The following is a 12,792-nucleotide window of genomic DNA, read 5'->3' on the forward strand; positions in this document are numbered from 1 at the left end:
TAAGTGTTTACTTAATAAAACAACTTACGAAATTATTATAATATAAATATTTTTAACATTTTTAGAGGTGAAATGGGTGAGCCTGGTGATGTGGGTCCTAAAGGTGAAAAAGGTGAACCTAAGCCTGGAGAAATTTATGAGAATAAAGGTCAACATGGTGACAAAGGTTATCCTGGTGAACCTGGCCCACCTGGTCCAAAGGGTGAAGCTGGTACTAAGGGTGCTGAAGGCGCTCGCGGTGATGTTGGTTTTCCTGGAGACACAATTACTGGTCCTCCCGGTTTCAAGGGTTGGCCTGGTATTATTGGTGATATTGGTTTACATGGCTCTCCTGGTTTACCAGGTCGCAATGGAGCTCCCGGTATCGATGGACTCAGCGGTAGTAAAGGTGTTCGTGGTGATCCCGGTCCAAACGTTTTGGCTGGTGAAATCGGTCCCGACGGTCTTCCTGGTCCAGCTGGTATCACTGGTGATATTGGTTTTAATGGATTCCCCGGTCCTTCTGGCAAACCTGGTGTTAAAGGCGTTAAAGGTACTAAGGGTGACAATGGTCCCTTCGGTCTACAAGGTCTGCCTGGTAACAAGGGTATGCGTGGTGATACTTTAATGGGCAGACCTGGTATGGCTGGTGCTCCTGGTCGCGACGGTCGTGTTGCTCCTCATGGCCGCAAGGGTCAAAAGGGTGAAACTGGCTACCCCGGTCCTGATGGTGTACAAGGTGCCAAAGGTAATATTGGTTATACTGGTCGTCGTGGTCCCGTTGGTGACAAAGGTTTCGCTGGTGTTCCTGGTCTTATGGGTATGCAAGGTATTGTTGGTATTCCTGGCGTACAAGGTGATCGTGGTGATCTTGGTGAAGATGGTCGTCATGGCGATATGGGTCCAAGAGGTGCTATCGGTAACATGGGTCCTAAAGGTAAATTAATTCGTTTACATTTCCCTAGCAACTTAATATAAATATATTATGTATTTTCTGTAGGTCAAAGTGGTGATATTGGTGGTTTCGGTCGTCCTGGTTTTGACGGTGTGCCCGGCCGTAAAGGTCAACTTGGTGATAAAGGTTTCATGGGTCCCGTTGGTCCTAAGGGTTTTGCATCTCGCAGCGGTATTAAAGGTGAAGCTGGAGATATGGGATACACAGGTCCTCGTGGTTATGATGGTTTGCCTGGTGAAAAGGGTATTCAGGGTCTTCCTGGTGATGAAGCTTACGGCAACGATGGTTTACCAGGAAGAAAAGGAGAAACTGGAGCACCTGGTATTCCCGGTCTTGATGGTCTCCCAGGTCTTAAAGGTGAGCGCGGTGACCATGGTGTTATGGGTTTCACTGGTGAAGTAGGTGATCGTGGTGATGAAGGCGTTCCTGGATATCCAGGCAGACATGGTGCCCCAGGTCCAAAAGGTGCTGTTGGTGTTATCGGTCCCATGGGTGCGCAGGGTGAAGTTGGTGAAAGAGGCGAGATTGGTTTTGCTGGTTATGATGGACCCCGTGGTGATCGCGGTGAGACCGGTATGCCTGGTCCATTTGGTCCCCAAGGTGAACAGGGTGATGAAGGTATGCCTGGTCGTCCTGGTGTGTTGTTGGTTGCTTATGCCGAAGTAGGTCAAAAGGGTGAACCTGGCTTGAGAGGAGAAATGGGTCCAATGGGTGAACAAGGTATTGACGGAGCCCCAGGTTACCCTGGTCGCAAGGGTGAATATGGTGATATTGGCTTAGCTGGTGTCCCTGGTGTTGATGGATATGCTGGAGCTAAGGGTGAACGTGGTGATAAGGGTTACCCCGGTGCCCCAGGTATAACACCCGACTTTGCTGAACCTGGTGATGAAGGTGATACTGGTTATGATGGTCTTCCTGGCCGCCCTGGTCGCGTAGGACCCAAAGGTGCTCCAGGTGATATGGGCGAATATGGTATGGACGGAGAAATGGGTGAAATGGGCATAAGCATCATGGGTATCAAGGGTGTCACTGGTGATATTGGTTATCCTGGTCCCATGGGACGTAACGGTTTACACGGTATGGCTGGTTTGAAGGGTATGATGGGTGAGACTGGTCCCAGAGGTATGCGTGGTGATGCTGGTATGGTTATACCCGGTTTGCGTGGTGACAAAGGTGATACTGGACCCCAAGGTGCACCTGGTTTTGATGGCCGAAAAGGTGAACGCGGTATGCCCGGTACCCCAGGTCGCACTGGACCCGTCGGTCCTCGTGGTCCTCGCGGCCCTGTCGGTGATCCCGGTTGGAACGGAGGTGATGGTTTAGATGGTCTCAGAGGTGTTAAGGGTGAACCAGGTGTAACATTCCCCTTCAATATGGCTCGTAAAGGCGATCGTGGTGAACATGGTTTGGATGGTTTCAAAGGTGCAATGGGTGATATGGGCGTTGAAGGTGAAATGGGCTTCCAAGGTGCTCGCGGAGCAAAGGGCTACCAAGGTGATCAAGGTCTGATGGGTTTGGCTGGTGCAGATGGTCCAAAAGGTGAACGTGGTATGATCGGTGCTCCTGGTTTAACAGGTCTACAAGGTATTCGTGGTCCTAAGGGTTACACTGGTGAACCAGCTCCACCACCACCACGCGCCAAGAGTCGTGGCTTCATATTTACCCGTCATTCACAATCCGTTTATGTGCCTAAATGTCCAGCCAACACTCAAAAACTCTGGGAAGGTTATTCGCTTGCCGGTAACATCGGTAACAGTCGAACTGTTGGCCAAGATTTAGGTAGAGCTGGTTCCTGTTTGATGCGTTTCAGCATGATGCCCTACATGATGTGTGACATTAACAACGTCTGCAATTACGGTCAAACTAACGATGACAGTTTATGGCTTGGTACAGCCGAACCTATGAATGTCGCTATGACACCCATACAGCCTAATGAAATTCAGAAATACATCTCACGGTAAGTTGATTTTGTTCAATATGTGTCGAAACCTCTTCTAATGATTAATTTATGTTTCAGTTGCGTTGTGTGTGAGACCTCAACTCGTGTTATTGCTATGCACAGTCAAAGTATGAGTATACCCGAATGTCCCGGAGGTTGGGAAGAAATGTGGACCGGTTACAGTTACTACATGGTAAATGAGTATTATTTTAAGAAATAGGAAAACTAAGTAATACAATGGATTAAATTTCCCTTTTAGACAACCACTGATAACACTGGAGGCTTTGGCCAAAATCTGGTTTCTCCCGGTTCCTGTTTGGAAGAATTCCGTGCTCAACCCGTTATCGAATGTCACGGTCAGGGACGTTGCAATTATTTTGATCCTGTATTCTCATTCTGGTTGGCGGTAATTGAAGAACAAGAAATGTGGTCAATGCCCAGACAACAAACTTTGAAAAAGGATCAAACAAGCAAAATCAGCAGGTGAGTTATCGGTGGCATTGTTAATATATAAATTTAACTATAATTTACGATTTCTTTATTTGAAATTCCAGATGTACTGTTTGTCGTCGCCGTAATGATTCTTATATTACACGTCAAGCCACCTTAGACTCATCGGCCCGTGAATTCAGACGTGGCCGTGAGCGTGTTGTTCCCGCCCCTCAGGCTGCCCCAGCACCAACATCATCACGTCGTACAAACCCCTACAACGGTAGACGAACTGCTCCACGCACTAATGGCTATGGGCGCGTCAATCGCTACCGGTATCCCAGATCAGATACCACTGCCCCCTAGATTTTAGACAAAATTCCATTACAAAAAATGTCTTATTTTGCTCTACATTTTTAATCTAAGTAGCCGTAAATTAATCAAAATCAAAAAATCCCCAAACGTAATTTTTTTTCCTTGTAATTTTAAGTTGTAACGAAACAAATCTGCCATTATTCTCTGAGTGTGCCATCTTTTTTTTATTAAAGCATATAAATACAAAACTAATAAAAAAAAAAAACAAAACTATGAAATAAAAACTTAATTGCATAATGAAATTTAAACAAAAATATTTTAAATGTATTGTTTGAATAACACTACCACTTTTAACATTTTTTCTATTTGACTCCTGAAAATTTTCCTTAATTTTGTTTTTGTTTCTTTAACATACTGCCCCCAAATTGTTGTACATATATAATGCAAAAAAAAAAAATATTACAAATTAATTTAGTTAACGAGAAAATAAAGCATAAAGAAGAAAGTAACTTAGTTTAAGTTATAAAAATATTTCAAGAATTTTATAATGCATTTTTTATCTAAATAAAAATGATAATAAATATTTACACAAAAACACAATAAATGAAAACTTAAAAAATAAAAAAAAAAATTATTAAAAAAATTATGATCAGCTCAAATGATTGTGATCAACGATTTTTATTATTCTCTTAATAGGAGCGTTATGTAAGAATCAACAGGCGATTTTAGTTTTCTTCTATCAAAATTGATTTTTTGATGAAAAATACAAGTGATCACAGATTTTCACTAATTTCTCGATCGGAACGTTACTTAAGGAACTAAAGGCGATTTTAGTTTTCATATATAAAAATGGATTTTTGTTGGCAAAATGAAAGTGATCATAGATTTTTACAATTTTCTCAATTGCAGCGTTATATATTTCTTATATAAAAGTTGGTTTTTATTTATCGGAAATACAAGTGAATATTTTCATTATTTTCTCAATTTTCAATCTACAGCCGATTTTGGTTTTCTTATCTTCTATATATATAAAAGAGTAACGTTACTGACTGACTGATTCATCATCGCACAGCCCAAACGGCTGAATCTAGAATCATGAAATTTTGACAGTAGATGTGCTCTTGGTTATGTAGATCCACTAAGTAGGGATTTTTGGAAATTTGTACATTTACGGGTAAAAAGGGGGAAAAAACGGGTAAAACAGGTTTTCTTAATTATCTTATACAAGTAAAATTTTAAATGCACCTGTATCTACTCTTAAAATGAGCTGATGGGTATCTGGCACTTTTTTGAAATTCATACTTTTAAGGGGTAAAAATGTGTAACTAAAGTGATTTTGGTACCTTTTTTTGGCCCTTTATAACTTTTGAAATAATTAACATTACATTTTTATAAATATTTTGGATACATCTCCCAAAATTATGAGACACCAGTTTCGTACTTTTTTTAAATTCAATCCTTTTTGGGTGTAAAAGGGAGAAAACTGTATTTATGGTACTTTTTTTTAGCACATTAAGATAACTTTTTCGGTTTATGGAATTATTCCTATTAAATTACGGACTAACTCTGTAATATTTATTGTAATAAAATTTTTGCTATTTCACTGGGTAAAAAAGTACCAAAAAGGGAAAAAACGGGAAATTTAATTTTATTCAAACTCATTGAGCCAATTTTTATAAAATTTCAAAAAGTAGTTTATTTACTCACACAAAATAAACTATTGGTATATTATTTTGGAATTCGAGTACTAAGGCCTATATAGGACCAAATTCGTGTAAATTGTTTGGTACCTTTTTGAAAGCACAATTTTTCTGAAACAAACGAATGCAGATTTCAATCGTTTGAGTTTTATCTGTGATATATAGATTTAAATACGGAACATTTTGTAAACTTAATTCTCGAAAAAGTATATTTCTAAGCGAAAAGGGGAAACATTGTACTCTTTTTATTAGTACTTTCCACTTAGGTAAAATTTATTCCACTTTTGGTACTTTTTATACCCACCATCAAAAAAGATGGGGGGTATATTGATTTTGTCATTCCCTTTTGTAACACATCGAAATATTGGTCATAGACCCACAAAAGTATATATATTCTGGGTCCTCATTAAATTCTAAGTCGATCTAGCCATGTCTGTCCGTCTGTCTGTCTGTCTGTCTGTCTGTTGAAAGCACGATAGAGTCCCAATGGAAAGAGCTAGAGGGTTGAAATTTTACATAAATATTTCTAACAGGTAAGGTTTGTTTGGTATTGAAAATGGGCAATATCGGTCCACATTTTCTGATAGCCCCCATACAAGTGGCCCCTCGAAAAGCAGCTTTAACAGCCATAACTTGTTTAAAAATACGAATATAGCGATAAAATTCGTCATATGGAAGTTTCTTATGATCCAAAATCATTATGCAAAATTTTATGAGGATCGGTTCATAATTGACCCTACCCCCCATATAAGGTCCCCTTCAGAAAATGACTTTAACGCTCATTACTGGCTTAAAAATACTAGTATATAGATGAAATTCGACATAAGTAAGTTTCATACGAGTCAAAATCTATCTAAAAAATTTTATGAGGATAGGTCCATGATTGACTCTACCCCCCATATAAGGTCCCCTTTAGAAAATGACTGCAACGCTCATTAATGGCTTAAAAATACGAGTGTAGCGATGAAATTCGACACAAATAAATTTAATACGAACCAAATTCTGTCTACCAAATTATATTAGGATCCACCCATAATTGACCCTACCCCCTATATAAGGTCCCCTTCAGAAAATTTAACGCTTATAACTGGCCTAAAAAATACGAGTATATAGATGAAGTTCGACATAAGTAAGTTTCATTCTAGTCAAACGAGGTTTGATGGTGGGTATATAAGATTCGGCATTGCCGAATATAACACTCTTACTTGTTCTTCCTTCAAATGATACTTTATGTATGTTCTTTAATATGAACTCAAAACACATGATTATTAAACATACACGGTCCTCATTGAATAAGATTCTTTAAGAGACAACTTTTTTTAGTACTTTTTATCTCATAAATTGTACTTTTTTTAATTTTCTAAAATATTCAACCTAGGAACATTAATTTTAACATACATGGTCTTGACTGAAAAATATTCTGTAAGTGGGAACTATTTGGTTCTTTTCGATTCTTCAAATGGTACCTTTTAGATTCTTTATAATGGTTAACCGGAACACGGAATGAGAATTTATTGAGAGAGATTTTTGTACTTTTTCGTTTTTCCGATGGTACTTTTTGATATTTTTACGATATTGAAAATAAAATTTAAAATGTAGGGACCTTAGTGAATGAGTATCTACTGAAAGGAACTTTTGGTACTTTTTCATTCATCAAATTATATTTTTTGAATTGTATATAATATTGAACACAGAAACATAAAATTGTTTATTAAATGATGATCTATTAGAGGTATTTTATGGCACATTTTTTTCAAATATTACTTTCGAAATTTTCTATAATGTGGAAGCTAAAGCTTCTTACTGAATGCGAATTTAATCACGTGATATTGAACGTATAAAACTGAAACATTAAAAAAATGTTTAATCAATTTTAATTTTCTATAAAAGTAAACAAAATTTTGAATGTATTTAATTTAAGTTAGGGTAGCGAAGCACCCAGGGTATCCTTTATATTCCTGCATGTACTATAATTATTGTTGCACTACATTCATATCCAATTGTACCAAATATTTCATCCCTGCTACACTAGAACTTTTATTGTTCTTCTCTCTTACTTTAATGTTATGCGAACTTTCTTCGAATATGCATTTGTTTTCCTTAAGGGATGGTATCCCTTTAGAAAAGCTTTGAATTTACCAAGGGAAATGGAAAATCCAAAAGCAAAAGCCGGTTATAAAGAAACTAAGATATAAACATGATAAAACACGAAAATAAGAAAAAAGCAAACAGAGTAATGAACTAAAAAAACAAAGCAGCACAACAGAAAGGAAATTAAACAGATGGGGGTGAAAAAGTAAAAATAAAACAAGTAAGAAAGTATAGTCGGGCGTGGCCGACCATATGATACCCTACACCAGTTATGAATATTAAATGTGATTTATTTTTCATAATAAAGCATTTATCTTCAATATTCCCTTGTTCCGATACATTTAAGCAGTTTATGGATGAAAAACTAATTTTCTGAAAGAGGCTTTATATGGGGCTAGGGGCAAATATGGACCAAGCCCGATAAAATTCTGTGAATATATTTATATTTACATAATATTTTATTCTGCTAAATTTCATCGCGATATTTGTGTTTATAAGTAAATTTGGGACATTCAAGTAATTTTCTGAAGGGGACTTTGTATGGGAGCTAGGGTCAAATGGGGCCCGATCTTTATGAAAATTGGCAGGGTCATCAAGACTACTATAAAACTTAGTTGTGCCGCATTTTATCGATATATCTGTATATTTAACATAATTATGAGCTCAAAAGCCCTTTTCGGGGGGTTCTGTTCTATGGAGGCTAGGTGAAATAATGGACCGATTTTAACCATTTTCAAAAGGCTTCGTCCTTGGGTCAAATAAAACGTGCGTGCCAAATTCATCCAATTATCTTGAAAATTGCGACATGTACCTTGCGCACAAGGTTTACATGGACAGCCAGCCAGCCAGCCAGCCAGACGGACGGACGGACGGACATAGCTTAATCGACTCAGAAAACGATTCTAAGCCGATTGGTATACTTTAAGGTGGGTCTAGGACGAATATTTTTGTATGTTACAAACATCAGCACAAATCCAATATACCCTCCCCACTAAAGTGGTGTAGGGTATAAAAACTAAAAACGATAACGATTACACATCAGATATAAATGTATGTACAATTGTTGTAGTTGTTTGTTGTTGTACATGGTCGACGATAACAAAATAAGGGTAGATTGATATGGGTTGTGCAAAACAAATAAGCAAGTGGTAAACTGGGTGTTTGCCCTTCGTCTCAACAGAAGTCAAATTGGAATAGAGAAAAACAGACGTGTTTTAAAAGCGTTTGTCAAGTTAGCTCTACGAAATAATTTAGAAATTTTATTTGTATTTCGTTCAACAATATTTTAGTTGAAGTGATTTTAAGTTTATACAATAGTTTATTAATAAAAAAATTATAAAAATAATTAATATTACTATAAAATAAAACTAGTTTTTTTACCAAATCCAATTAGAATTAAAGGAAAATCTTTAAAAATTTTCCAGCTAGAAAAATCTGAAATATTAAATCAGCAGCATTAACGAAAACGCCACCAAAGAGAATTTACAGTAAATGAAAGAAAACTAAGAAACAGCCCTTAAATTACGAACAAGTGAAACACCCCCCCAAACGAAAAAAGAAAATAACACAAAACCTCAACATTAAACTTACGCACTCTTGCTTGCCTACAACGTCATCATCAACGGCGACAGCTTTAAAGAGCAAAACAAAAAATTTTCTAATTACATCTGAATGATTATCGTGCTGCTTTTATTTTTCAAATCAATCTGTCTTTATTGTCAACGTTTAGTTTTACATATACATGACCGATGGATCAATCCAAAAAATGTGCGGCTGCTAAAGGAAGCTGCTGAGGCCAAAGGCTCCAAATTTCAAATAGAAGAATATCGTCAAGTTAAGAAATCGAAAAGAAGACGTTACGCAGCCAGCTCAGCATCGGCTAACATATCACCCCTTTCCAATTCACTGGCAGACAGTGATAATTGTCGTTTTTGTGCCAATACGCCACAAGGTTACTGTCGTCATCATTTTCATTTGCAAGAGTTACAAGTACAAAAACAACAACGACAACAGAAATTCTGGTGTCCCTTGTCTGGTGTGGTTAACGGCTCTAATCGCTCGACAGAATATCGTCAATTGCGTAAAATAAAACGGGAACTTAAACGTAATATCCAGCAGCAGCAACAACTAAAATCGTCTAAAGCTCAAACAATTATATATGAACCTACCACCTACTCAACCACCAACACTTACCCGCCCCCATCTAGTTCACCTTCGGATCCAACCTATCAATCAAATAGCTTGAATTCATCGTATTGCATTAATGATTCAGGTTATCAAACGATATCTGTAAGCACTTCATCTACCTTAGAAAGCGAAGAAAATAGTGACTTATTACAACAGCAACAACAATCAGAATTAGCCTCCATAGTCGATTCCAATTCCATTCATGATTATGTCGATATAGAATTGCCTTCACCGTCTGCATCGCTAGTGGAAACTACTTATAGTTTTGAAACATGCTGTGAAACACCACAACGTTCGCCCGCCTCCAACTCTAACGCCACACCAATTCCAAAGACTGCATCGTACAATAGTTTTGTGTCATGTGAATATTCGACATTGTCTACATCTTATTTGTAGAAAGAGGAAAATTTCAATATCTTCTAGTAGCAGAATATCGGGTAAGTTGAGGATAAAGCCCTTTTTTCTCTTTAAAGTGAAATTAATATAAGTAAAAAATTAAAAGGAATCAGTGGATTTCGTGTAATTTACGATATACGACTGCCTTTGAAATCTCCCACATTAAATTGTTCCTAGATTAAAGGATTAACCGATATTGATATCAAATTTTTACCTAACCTAGTATCTTAGTTTAAGTGAAAAATGTCTCGGGCTGATGACAGAGTGCCTGCTATAAGCGACGCGAAGCTTTGTGCTACAAAATTTTGCTTGTGTTTCCTCGCATCAAGCTTCGCTTTCACTCTGATTTGACACATAGGAAAACACAAGGAAAAGTTTATATTGCTTGTAGCAAGCACTCTGACATCAGCCTTAGTACCCCCATTACCATTATCAAATCAAGCATGTTATGGAGTAAGGAAAGATAATTTACTTCAACCCCTCCAAAACCCCTCCAAATCCTATGAGGTGAGGAAATTAATTGATATTAAATTCTCCTTTGAAGCCCTTATATCGAGCAATGCCGTAATTTTAGACTTTAAACATTCGATAAATGTAATCAGCTTTAATAAGACCTATTCCGATTGCTGATAATAGATTTATCCATTTTGTACACTGACAGACTTGTCATTATATTAAAGATCACAACACCCCAGGTCAGTCTGAAGACAATGCTGGCTCTACCAGCACTCCAGACAATTATCGAGTGTATTATTTTCGAAAGTCGGACCCATTGATAAATATGTAGACATCGGAATGCCAATAAGCGAACGCTGCACTGACAAACCAAATCTCTTGGGTCAACATGATCTCTTAAAAACTATTACACATGCTGAATCGACTATGCTCTCCGATGTGCTGGGTCTTTGGTCTCTTATTAGTTCGCTTTGTTTTACAGACAGAAATTTATGGCGTCGACATGGTCGTATTTTCAACTTTAACTTAATGTAGGTTAGATTATCAGCTTTACTTAAGTCCAAGTTGATCCCTTTGTAAAAATACAAAGATACAAAGAAGAAAATTAGGATAGGGAAAAGTAGAAAAGAGAGAAATAGAAAGGCAGAGACGTGACTACAAAGACTGATTAGTGCGAATACCAAAGTTCACACCCATTCTGACAAATTTATGAATGCCATAAGACTTTCCAATTGGATATTCGACAATTCGGATAGATCGCCAAAATAGGCTGATCCAAGCGTCCGAATACGGGTCTCTGCCAAGGCAGGTCAATTACAGAGAAGATGAGACATAGTCTCTTCTTCATCCTCATTTTGACAACTCCTACAGAAATCATTTAACGGAAGACCAATGCGTCTAGCATTGGTTTCCAAATTTACAGTGACCAGTAACAACCGATACCAGCTTACCTAGTCGTGGTCTTTGGAGACCAAGGAAATATTTAGACCTGCATGGATCTATATGTGGATCTATATACGAGCAATAGTCCGCTAAGCGTGGTACCAGCTCTTGCCAAGGTGTCAGGAATATTATTGTCATATGAAATCCCGTGTCTCCTGACCCAAATTAGGGTGATGTTCGAATGTCTCGCCATCTTGTTGAGAGACGTCCGGCATTTATGGACAATTCTAGATGTGTAAAACACACCAATTAGGGATTTAACAGCAGCTTGACTATCAGTACAAATTCTGATATCCCTGTTAGATATCCGATAGTACCTTAGCCAATTCGACGCCCTCTTTATCGCTGATATTTCAGCTTGAAGGATACTAGTCATTATTGCCACCACCAAATTTTGCATAAATAACTTTAATTTAAACGAAAATCTCTCTACAAACATTTATAAAGATAGGTCCATATTTACCCGTGACCCCGCATAACCCATCTTTCAGAAAATCCCTTTTTTGTCAAAAAATTGTTTAAATAGTTTACAATTAAGGCGAAAAAAAAACATAAATGCTTTATTATTAAAAATAATCCAAATTTTTTACATACTACAGAGGATTTAGGGTGTCGTATGATCGGTTATGCCCGACTATTTTACATTCTAACTTGTTTTCACCTTAAAACATGTGGTATAGTTATGAAAATTAGTATATTTTTAAATGAAAATAGTACTAGTGAACCAATAGTCCATGACTCTAGCCGAAGTCGACCGTAATATCAGAAATTTTGCTGCATCTCTTCTAACGTTGTTGACAAAGACCAGCGCACGTCCTTCCGTAATGTGGGACAATTTCGCAGATCGAAACGCTACGTAGTTGCGATAGAGCTTGAAAACAGCTCGTTTGTGATTTTGGCTCGACAAAGAGTGACAAGAGAGCTACATATTTGTAAGCAATGCTGTGAAAGCAAGAGAGTAAGAGAGCGATATCGGCTTTAGTTTATCGAAATAAAACATTCTTGCCTTAAATCGCCGCAAGAAACCATTTGGGTTAAACCATTACATTAAACGAATAAAATCACAATAACAACAAACCCATTTTCTTTTACATTTTCCAACTACATACCACTTTAATAAACCAGTTTTCTATTCATTACAGGTACTCAGAAATCATCTATAACAAGGACTAGAAAACAATTATTGCAAAAAAGAGAAATTTGCTGCACTTATAGAAATCAATAAAAAACAAACAATACTTGAAAACGTTTTGTAAAAAGAAAAATCTTATCGATAAAGGACACTTGAGAAACTACTCCAAGAATAGTAAAAAAATACATACATAGAAAAAAAAAAACAAAAATACAAATGAGAACATTCAAATTGTTAAAGTAAAAACAAAAACTTAAGCAAAAAAAAAACA

At 37.2% G+C, this 12,792-nt stretch overlaps 2 protein-coding genes across 3 annotated transcripts in view; both read left to right on the forward strand.

Moving 5' to 3' along the window:
* The window catches only part of LOC119602513 (collagen alpha-1(IV) chain), a 39,237-nt gene extending 35,323 nt beyond the window's left edge, over nt 1-3,914 (forward strand). For both annotated transcript variants that reach the window (XM_037954080.1, XM_037954079.1), the window contains exons 6-10: nt 66-916; nt 980-2,891; nt 2,952-3,066; nt 3,133-3,356; nt 3,428-3,914. In XM_037954080.1, the coding sequence (XP_037810008.1) occupies nt 66-916; nt 980-2,891; nt 2,952-3,066; nt 3,133-3,356; nt 3,428-3,668 (3,343 nt within the window). In that variant the 3' untranslated portion in view covers nt 3,669-3,914. The remainder of the gene's footprint in view (nt 1-65; nt 917-979; nt 2,892-2,951; nt 3,067-3,132; nt 3,357-3,427) is intronic.
* Nucleotides 3,915-8,573: 4,659 nt separating this feature from the next.
* LOC119602503 lies at nt 8,574-12,790 on the forward strand. The gene is made up of 2 exons (XM_037954068.1): nt 8,574-10,032; nt 12,532-12,790. Exon 1 carries the CDS (start codon nt 9,080-9,082, stop codon nt 9,989-9,991), a length of 912 nt encoding a protein of 303 aa, XP_037809996.1. The 5' UTR covers nt 8,574-9,079; the 3' UTR covers nt 9,992-10,032; nt 12,532-12,790.
* The last annotated feature ends 2 nt before the right edge of the window (nt 12,791-12,792 follow it).

This window comes from Lucilia sericata, unplaced genomic scaffold (assembly GCF_015586225.1).
Source record: "Lucilia sericata isolate MDLA Ls3-8-SP2 unplaced genomic scaffold, ASM1558622v1 Contig000235F_arrow, whole genome shotgun sequence".
NCBI lineage: Eukaryota > Metazoa > Arthropoda > Insecta > Diptera > Calliphoridae > Lucilia > Lucilia sericata.